Source organism: Haliotis asinina, chromosome 6, assembly GCF_037392515.1.
Source record: "Haliotis asinina isolate JCU_RB_2024 chromosome 6, JCU_Hal_asi_v2, whole genome shotgun sequence".
NCBI classification, from domain to species: Eukaryota; Metazoa; Mollusca; class Gastropoda; order Lepetellida; family Haliotidae; genus Haliotis; species Haliotis asinina.
In genome coordinates, this window is record NC_090285.1 from 33,462,451 (window position 1) to 33,473,410 (window position 10,960).

At 37.9% G+C, this 10,960-nt stretch overlaps 1 protein-coding gene across 1 annotated transcript; it reads left to right on the forward strand.

Annotated features, from left to right (window-relative positions):
* Window positions 1-1,400: 1,400 nt before the first annotated feature.
* Window positions 1,401-9,686, forward strand: LOC137286266 (charged multivesicular body protein 1b-like). Its single transcript, XM_067818022.1, has 6 exons — window positions 1,401-1,565; window positions 3,050-3,147; window positions 3,762-3,977; window positions 5,486-5,637; window positions 7,111-7,192; window positions 7,867-9,686. Exons 1-6 carry the CDS (start codon window positions 1,559-1,561, stop codon window positions 7,906-7,908), a joined length of 597 nt encoding a protein of 198 aa, XP_067674123.1. The 5' UTR covers window positions 1,401-1,558; the 3' UTR covers window positions 7,909-9,686.
* Window positions 9,687-10,960: the final 1,274 nt, after the last annotated feature.

A 10,960-nucleotide genomic window follows, 5' to 3' on the forward strand; every position in this document is an offset into this window, starting at 1 on the left:
ATACGGAGTACAGTGGTGCATGATTAGATACGGCATACCGGATGAAGATGGGAGACGGTGGTACAGGGTTAGATACGGGGTACAGTGGTACAAGATTAGATACGGCATACCAGATGAGAGACAGGGTACAATGGTACAAGATTAGACACGTCATACAAGATGAGATAAGGGGAACAATGGTGCATACCGGATAAGGTCACCCATTAAGATACAGAAAGCCAGATCAGAGACAGGGAACGGTGGAACATTAGTTAACGGGTTCAGTGGTACATCAGAGATGTTGTTACGACGTGAGATACATGTACGATGATACCGCATTAGTGACGATGTGCAGTGATACTGCGTTACTAACTACGGGCGGCGGTACATCATTAGAGACGGGTTACGTTTGTACGACATGAGAGAGGTACGGTGGAACAAGGATTAGTGACGGGGTACGGTGATTTCACTGACCTCTTCTGAAAACTGAACAAGTCTTGTAGGCGTGTATACCAGTGACGTCTATATTTCTTGTCTTCCGGATGTTTGTAACACTAACTGCCTTCAGCCGAGGAATTGTCCATACTGTTAATGAGGCAGTTTGTGTGTTTGACGACGTCGCTACAGACGTCTGACGTTTGAATCCATAAAAACATCAAAATATTTTCGATGTCCACTTTCCACCATTATGTTTTGCAGCATACGGGGGGCGCCGAGGCTAATTATTCAGCCCTGGCATTATTTACGTTTGCGTGCCTGTGTGTGTGCGTGTGTGTATTCGTGCGTGAAGAAAGAGATGACGTTCGTCAGTGTTGCGTTCTTAGCATGTGGATATATAGAAAACCGAAAAAAACAGCGACACGAAGTCATGAAATACATGAATATTCCTCCTTAGTGTATCAAACTTCGGGGAGAGATGTCAGTCTCAGATGTTACAGTCATATATTATTGGGGCGGTGGGGTAAACTATCGTATATAACGTTCGCCCGCCACGCCTACAGCGACCAGAACTGGAATACGATCAGAAATGGGAAAATGTGGATGGTATATTGCCAAAGGATGGGTAGAATTAAACTCAATCAATACCTGTCGTATTTAAAGTGATTGTAAGCTTGCTTATGATATATTTTACATGCGCTTCTGTACAATATCCCTGTTTCTGTCCGTCTGTTAACAAATACGTGCTGTTAGTTCCCTTTAGTTTTGGTCCGGAAAAGAAATCCGGTTGGAATATTACATACTACTTGTACACAACAAACATTTTACTTGTAGCAAATGAAAATTAATATGACATCTACAAAATAAATCAAGATCAAAATCCATATGGCAGTTGTTATTATTTTAATTGAAGTTGTAATTTTTAATGTTATTATGTTTCTTTGCCAAACATTCTACTTAACTTTTATAATAACCGAATAATTAAAATGAGTTGTTAGCTTAATGTACTATATGACGTCAAATACAAACAAGAGTCACAAGAAGATAAGTCACAAATATTGCCTAATAATATTGAAAACACCACCCGTTATACATTTAAATTGATCGACCTGAGGAAGCTGACTGACTGCTATTCGAAGCCATGGACAGTATCCTTTTCCTGGTCTGTTTTGATCTAGCCTCGTAAGTATGGATTGGTTGCAAATCCTGTGAAAATATCATCAGACAGAGAAACACAAGATGAAGAGAAGACTTCCGCCTTATTTAATAGTTCGATTGATCTACAGATTAACGTTCATTTCCTAACAGTCAGACACCAGTGTTTTATGCATGTCGCCAGTAATGTGTCTCGAGTTAGAAAAACACCCCAAATCTTGCTTTAATGTGTGTTCATATTTTTTTCTTCCCTTGTCACAATGTCACTGTCACTTGTACAGTAACTGTAATTTAGTGAACAATCTCGAACATGTATAAACATGATAAACCTCTAAGTTGTCCTGAACTAACATTTAGATAAATATTTAACGTTCTGGACCTGACAGACCTGGAAAGCGTCATAAATATCTGCTTTCCTTATTAATGATTCCATAATCATGATCATGATTACTAATATCATGATCATACACATAACCTTGCGGTACTGATTGCTGTTGTCAGTCACAACTGGTCAGAGTTTAACATAAGAACCGCATTGATCATAGCAGGATATAAGTATGATAATATATTGTTCTGTTATACGTTTGTGAAAACACTGCATTGTTTGGCAGCATGTCTCACAGTCATTTTGTTGTACTGATCATTCATATCTGCCTCATGATGATGACTAATGTAACAAATACATGAATTATTTGTCGAAACATGTGAGAATCTTTGTGAAAGAGAAAACTGTCATAAGTTAGTGAGGGTTTACAATGGTGTGTAATTGTAATTTGATGTGAGTGTTTCTTTTTGTATAGATAAGACATTCTTTTATTGTGTGTGTATTATTGGCATGGTTGAAAAGGCCAACCTCTCCAAAATAGTTATCAAGGTTATGATCACAAGTTGTCAGTCACCAATGTAAATCCCAATAATAATCATGATAATTAGACATATTTATGTAGTGATAGTATCACTGATATATATATCATGGACATTGTTGTGAAATGGTTGTCACAGGGAACATTACTCAAGTTCTTCCATACAGATCATCCTGCTCTCAGTGAAAATATTCGATTCATGTTTATTTTTTATTGTAGTTTATTATGTGACACACATGTCCAGCTGATGACTTATTTCCATCGCGAAACATAAAGGCTAGGTTCACCCACTTTGATCCAGGTTAATGTTGTTGTATTTACTGTTTGCAGTGAAGACTATGTCTCTTCAAAGTTTTGTTCTGTTTGTTAGTTGCCAAACATGTTTAACACCACCCTCAGCAATATTCCAGCTATGTAGCAGTGGTCTGTAAATAATCAAGTCTGGAGCAGACAATCCAGTGATCACAACCAAGAGCTACAATATACACAGTTGTTTGCATGGTTAGAGAAACAATTCCATGAGTCTCTGAAGTCATCCTAAGTTTAATCATAAGCATCATTCACATACAACAATGCCCCAGATGTGCTCTGGATATTCCCTTGACAATGTACAGAACATCTCTTTAATCTCAAGTTTGCCGCAAAGGATTTGGAAAGAAATGCCAAAAAATGTGAAAAGTCAGAAAAGGAAGAAAAAGTAAAATTGAAAAAGGTAAGCTGACATTTTTTTTAATGTTCCCATCGTTTGTTATGTTGTCCAAAATCTCATTACAGGTTATAATTTAAAATAATATTAACTGGGAATCTGTTTCCAAGGTGATGTTGATTTAATTATATTATTTTTCTTCATGGTGATTCCTGATATCTGAAGTATGTTCAGTATCTGTTCAAATCCAGAGACACAAGCCCTAAATCAACAGAGATCAGGAATATCTCATCCCAACTGCATACAATAAACTGATAAAAACAATAGATTAGAGCCATCCAGCAGTCATTACTAATTACCCTATCAGCCATGTATACTTTGTTTCAGCTACAGTTACCATTGGTTTGATTTTATTGTCAGATCATTACCACCATCCGTTGTTTTTATTGTTCATCCACCTTTGATTCATACCTACATGATGTTAATGCTTTATCCCGGTTCATGTATATAAGTCTGTTCTGTGCTGTATTACTTCATTCTTGCTTGAAAACGGGATAAGGATCCATACCGAAATGTCGCATCATATGTAATAAAGAAGTTGTTATCCATAAAGAATCTTACTCTCTTATTAGCACTCCATTACCTGAACTAAGTTCATTCTCACATATGGCTATGTACAGGCGATACAGAAAGGCAACATGGAGGGTGCCAAGATCCACGCTGAGAACTCCATCCGCCAGAAGAACCAAGCCCTTAACTACCGCCGTATGAGTGCACGGATAGACGCTGTTGCAGCACGAGTGCAGACAGCGGTCACCATGAAGCAGGTCACTGGCTCCATGGCTGGTGTGGTCAAGTCCATGGAATCTGCAATGAAATCAATGAATTTGGAGAAGGTATGTTTTTCTGATCAGGCTTTCTCTGTGTGTCAAGCTGGGGTGTCAGTAATCTGACTTGGCAAAGACCTGATAAATATGAGACTAGTTGAAGTCTAGAAAAATTAGTTAATCATGTTAGTCAATCGTGACCATGAGAATATATCATTTTGCCATTGATGGCTGAAATAATGATATGATGGTACAGACTTATTGTGTTTACCAGGGTATTCTAAACTCTGCTGAAATACTCAGCCTGTAAGCAGTTTGTGGCATTGCTTCAATTTGAGTCTGCACAACAGGTCAGTTAGCTTTCTGTTCCATGTACCCTGAACATGCTGAAAGGTGAGGGGTAACCTACAGACCTACAGTTATTGTACTGATCATGCTGATTCAGAGAGGTAGATTTCCACAAAGGAGCAACACCTTACAAAATAGTTCAGGGTATTTATCGTAAGTGACATCCTTGATATCTCCAGGGTATTCGTTCTGATAAATTTCCACTGCATCTACGGCTTAGCCCAATAATTATATTACCTCCCTTTGCTGGTTCTGCATACTCACAAGCCAGTCAGCTAAGCTGCCATTACAAATGAGCTTGCCAGTGTCAACAAAGATAGTGGTTGTGACTGCGAAGGTTTTTTCGCAGTGCGACTTAGATTTTGGGGGAATCCTACAGACAAACTGACAAGTCCAAAACTTTTTAGAAATCTGCAAGAACTCGTTCTAGTTCTACCTCTATCAGGGCACCTCTGCATCATTTGTGTTGCCAAGTTTAATTAGTTAGATGATTTAGAAACCAAAAGTGAGTTATGCTTGGTATGCTCAACTTCCCAACGTAGACGTCTGATTGGATAAAATGCCAGCAAGTTTAAAACTTTAGGGAGGTAATATATTAATTGGGCCAAGCCGTAGATCATCCAGGGTATCGTGGAGATTTATCGGAACATATACCCCGGAGAAATCGAGGATGCATAAATGAATGAACCCATGTGACCGATGAGGATGAAAAACCACTCAATGTGAAAGAACCAAATCGCATAGCTAGCTGTGGACCTTATCATGAAGCCCAAATAGATTTGACCCTCTCCCATATGACCAATCTGTCTTCAACAGAAAATATATTTATGATTATTGCTATGAAAATAGTGTCATCATAGTGTACATAAAGTTTAGTGATAGAATATGGTCCTGGTTTACTCACACAATACAAGTTTGGAAGTTTTTAATTATGGGTTGTTTCTAATTATGATTAGGAAGCTGTTTTGTTAGCAACCCATGCATTAACACATCACCACTCACCAGAAGTGTGAAATATGCAACTTTTTAGGCAATTTTGCCCAAAGTTACTTTTCTGATATTTATTGATAACCATTCGATATTGATTAACTATTATTTATATCTATGATCTATGTCAGTAGCCAGTCCTGTTAGCTGGATCACCTAAATTGATCATCTATGTCATTTTGCTTTCTTCTAGAGGTAGGAATCAGTGAAATAATGCAACCTTCTCACTTGTGTTTCTCCAGGTGTCCGTCTTGATGGACAGGTTTGAGCAGCAGTTCGAGAACCTGGATGTGCAGTCACAGGTGATGGAGAACACCATGTGCAACACATCCACACTGACCACACCCCAGGGGCAGGTGGACAGCCTCATGCAGGAAGTGGCCGATGAAGCTGGGTAAGTGGTCAGCTGAAGGTTAATTATGGTGCCCCTCACCTTAGAATATTTTACTGATAGAAGATCATAAATGTTTTGTGTGTGTTTAAGACTTGGAGAGATGACAATTGTATGTCAGATGTTCTCTGAGGACTGATGCTCCCATGACCCCAACATTTGTGAGCACTATTGGAGTGAGTGAGAGAGTTGGGTGTTTGTGCTGCTTTTAGCAATGTCACTGCAGGGGACATCAGAAATGGGCTTTACATATTGTGCTCACATGGCTACTCCAGCACGACTGGACTCTCAACATGCTTACACATGTATTTCTGAAACCTTTATACATACCATTCCTTACATTTTGAGCAGTAGTGCCTGTGTGGAGTTACTCTGTAACTTTCTGCCCGGTAAAATATAATCATGTCTGGAAAGGACAGGATTCAGTCGTTTAGGTGTTTACTGAGTTATCTCCCTTGTACTGTCAATGATTGTGAAGAGAGGTCTGAAAATTAATATTTACATAAACTGCAAAAATGGTGGATGTGGCAAGACTGACAAGGAAAGGTCCATAGTTCTTCTTCAAGATTACTCGGCTGATAGTAGCAGATGTTTTGTAATTTTGAACTCTGATCAGTAATTTGGTCAGGAACATGTAAATGTTTTTGAAAGAGTTTCATTGATAAACCTGACTAAAGACCTGATAGGAGGCTAGATGTTAAGTAACACTCTAATAATAGTATCAGCACACAAGAAAATGTTTATGATTCTATTTGCCCATTGCATGCTTGTGATACCTTTAGCATTAAAAAACCTTGTCCTTGCTGGCAACCTTATGAAAATACAAATTACAGCAATGATATTGTGATAGTGAAAAAGAAAAACACCCGTAACCTTCACTGCTTCAATAGTATTTTGAGCATGGTTACATTCCAGGCAATGAATTCCTCATTTCTCTTAATCTTAACACTTGACCATTTCCAAGTTTGAAAAATTGCCATTGAATTTGAAGGGAGATAACTCTTATCATTGCCTAACAAATCTAAATGTTTGTATGTTCTGACTAGATGTAATGGTATATGTATTTAATGGGATGATGATAATATGTGTGGGTTTTTTTGTTTTTGTTTTTTTTTTTTGTTTTTGTTTTTGTTTGTTTCTTTTTAACTGGAGTAAATGTGACCATAGTGTGTATTGTTAATAATTCATTTTGTCCTTGATGTCTTTCCTTCAATCCATAGACGATCATAGAGCACAGGTTCCGGTGCTTTTAGAGGAGGAAGTGTAGTCTAGTGGTTAAAGTGTTCTCTTGCTACACCGAAGTCCCGAGTTTGATTCCCCACTACGGTAATGTGTTAAGCCCATTTCTGGTGTCCCCCACCTTGATTTTGCTGGAGGTGGAATGTTGCTAAAAGCAACATAAAACCCAAACTCACTAACATAGTTTGATGACCCAGTACCTCTCAGTACTGAAGTAAAAATACTGTTGTGTTACAGTCTCGAGCTGAATATGGATCTGCCCCAAGCACAGGGCTCAGCAGTTGGTGCTAGTGCCTCTACACAAGCCTCCCAGGAACAGGTACGATAACCCATGGAATGTGGTTCTAAAGTAGGCCCCCAGTACCACATTCTGGGAGACTCTGATGGCCCACAGAGTGATGTCATGCTCTTATGGTGTTAACCAGTTTTCATATATTGACCACTGTCATGACATGCTTATACATAGTTTACATGTCACTGTGATAAAGATAGAATATTTCTCATTGTTCCATCATATGACATTCACATTTACCCAAAATAGAAACACAGACACTGGTTTCATACTACACTATCTACATGCCTTATTTAGAACTTTCTGCTTTATATATTCTGCCAATCTGTTTTTAAGCAGTAAGTACATATTTTTCTGTATGTGTTTTTTCTCAGTTAATCTGAACATTTAGTGATGTAATGATGAAGACTCGTACATCGATCAGAGTTTGATCATCAGCAATAGCAACCATTTCATTGCTGATGGGTCAGACTGATTTACATAGATGTCTCATGTCTCCCTTAAAATTTGCAGAGGTTATTCATCACGTACCAAACTGGGATAGTTTTCTGGATTTGTTTGAGGTAAAGTTTTATCAGATCATGGTATAGAAGCCCAGTCATGGGTCAGCAAATGGCAGAATGTCCACAAGTCTTTCCTTATGATAGCAGCCCTGATGTATACATAGATGCCATTTATAAGCCTGTTGTGGTTGGTTTCAGGATGAACTCACAAAAAGGTTGGCTAACCTACGTCAGATGTAACATAGCCATCGTCTCCACTGTTAGAGTTGCTGTTCAAAGACAATGCGTAATGACTCTGTGTGGATCTTGGCGAGACAGTACCTGGCACCCAATACAAACCACTGTCATTACTACACAGCTAGAGGAGTAGGTGCTCTCTACAACTGGAAGTTTCCTGGGTTTCAGAGACAAGTATCATGTATGTTCTGGCATATTACTCAAATGAAAAATGCCAAAATGATTACATGTATCATGTATACTGTTCATGTTAGTTTAACTGAAATGTACATGTTACAAACGTAGTTGCTTTTCCTTTCCATATCAAGTTGTTTTAAAGGAGCAGGGTTTCAGCCTGTGCAAAACGTTCTTAACTAAAGGAAGTTCTAGTCACTGTACAAGGACCTCTGAAGGAGAATTCCTGCTTATGAGATAAAACATTCGTTGAACAGGTTCATTACAATGAAAATTATAAAAGGTGATTAAAGCTTAATGCAACCATAGTCACTCAGTGTCAGCAGACACATGAATGGGTGTCTTCCAGATAGAGGTACTTATTTGTGGATTCATAACATCAAGAGAATAACTGAGCATTTAAAGATTATATGTTTCATTATGATGAGTGATTCACTGCTATGTAGAGAAACACACTTACACGAAATTATCGACTTACAAGGTTCAGTACTGTGGTTGTGTTGTACCAGATGATCTAGATGTTACTCATACACTACCCACTGCATATGATGTTCTTTATGTGTTAAAGCATGTTTTAATTGTTTTTGGTTTTTTTCGTCTTTAGCAAATAGATTCTTTTTGGTTGATTACCGGGAATATTTTTAATCAGATTGATTTGTCATGTGTAACCAACTGTGCAATTGTTTAAGACATTCTCAAGAAATGTCTTCAATTACAAACTTGTTTTCCTGTATTAATGTTAAGTTTCTTACTGATAACGTTCAACCAAGTTCTAGTGGTTTTGTGTGTCAGTCTCTTCAGGTGTCATGGTTTTCTTATGCCAGTTTTACATTGATATTAATTCTTTCCCATCAACACCCCTTAAAAGCAGGAGATTCATCAAGTTGGTTGAAAGGCCTGCTTCAAGTGAAGCTTTCTTCACAGAGGGCATCCTGTGATGTAGCCGAGAGGCTGTTCAAAGTGGCATTGAAACCAATCTGACACTTTCCTATCTGATCGTAGTTCAATCAAAACATGCCCCTGTGAGTTATATGTCCAAGGAATATTGTCCAGTTATGCATCATCTTTTAATCTAATTTTTGTATTTTATTTGTAAATATTTATCAATTTTTCCGGTTTATGATTTTGTCCATTTCATACATCGCTAACAGACCATTAACACTCCTTATGTCTTGCCTAAACAAAGTCAGTAGCTGTTTTAAGAGACAGAACAGATTCACAACGCTTGCATAGCTTCATAATATGTCCTTTAAGCTGGAACGGTAATGATGGTGTGGATCCAAGGAATGAGATATCAGGCTAAATTCCCTCCTGATGTTGCTACATATACAACACTGGACAAAGTATATGTTGCTTGGTGTTGTTTCACAGGCAACTCATCAGTAGGGAAAGGGAATCAATGATCATATACTGACAGTCTTCAGCCTCTAACAGACAAATGTTCAAGGTGGTGAATGTGAGTTTTGTATGTGCTGGTGTACAGGAGTAGCATGTTGGATGTTGTTCAGTGGTTTCTGTATTATACACAGTTAGATATTTGTTGCATAAAGCTATGCGTTCAAATTGTAAATAGTACCATTTCATACGAATAAAATCATATTAAAGACTGTTTGACTGATGAGCTTGGTGTTTGTTGGTTAAAAACAGTTTCCATTCTGAACCATGTCCAAACTCGGGCAGACACAGTCAACCAATTATATTTGAATTTCCAGTCCACTTCATCTCGTGCAGCTATGTGGATTAGTATACTTCTATCCCATTCAAACCTGAAATCCAGGTTCGGGTTCTGAGCTCAACTGGTTATATAAGTATCCTTTCCTGCCGCACCTTTCATCCAGATAACAAGGATGGAAGTTATTTCATGATCTGGCGATCCCAGATTCCCTAGCAGAATACGTCTGCTCTAATTTGTTAACTCAGTGGAGGTCAGTAATGGCCAATGTGTGAACGTTTGTGGACTTCATGTACATTGTTGGACACATCAGTGCTAGATTTATTTCGGTTTATCAAAGCCAAGGTGTGTATTTCGTGAAAGATTTAATTGCACCTTCTGGCATTCAAATGACACATGACCATCAGAGCTCCAGATAAGGCGCATATTTGCGTATTTTACTCAATAAAAATCACATTTACTCCATTAATAACAAATACAGGAGTACAAACAACTCATAAGATTCACCTAATATCCAATAGCTTTTTGATACCTTGCATACTTTACTCTATGAACTAAGCTGACTTGCGTATGATAATTTTTTGTGGTGCCCAAACTCTACAACAACGTTAGCAAATATGAAGTGATGATTATGCACATATGTTATGGGCTTAGTCACTCTCCAGAGTTTACTCTATGTATGTATTTACTGATATGAAACTCTGTGTAAAAATACTCAATTCTTTAAACTAGTGGGAGTACACAAAATGCTAGTTACTCCTCAAAACATGCAATTATTCATACATAACCAGACATGGGAGTAAATACCCAATAGCTTGAAAAATTACCTGGAGCCCTGGATCATTAAAACAATCACGAGTGTCATCTAGGAATGCATTAGACACGCCACATTATCTTCAGCTTAAAGCGTTACAGTACGTCTGGATTCATCTGATCAATCTTCAATTTATCTGGATCACTTAATATTTTTGTTAGTAATAACTGGAACTATTATTCCGGCAATTGCAGGAACCATCATTATTCGTTTTACTGTGGAGCCTTCTTAAACCGGACACCTTACCCGGACGGTCTTTGAGGGACCTATTTTCATATAGATCAAAAGTAAGTACATCATTATGATTTGTTAAGTCGCAATAGTAATAAATGTTTTTTAAAGTTTCTTAAGAACGGTATATGGTAGATAAACCAGGTTTCATTGTATACAAACAC

Bases quoted from the DNA above. Each gene is read 5' to 3' on its own strand.
- LOC137286266 (XM_067818022.1), top strand. The intron at 3,148-3,761 runs GTAAGCTGACAT...GGCTATGTACAG, and splicing joins AAAAAGTAAAATTGAAAAAG to GCGATACAGAAAGGCAACAT. The intron at 7,193-7,866 runs GTACGATAACCC...GGTTGGTTTCAG, and splicing joins CACAAGCCTCCCAGGAACAG to GATGAACTCACAAAAAGGTT.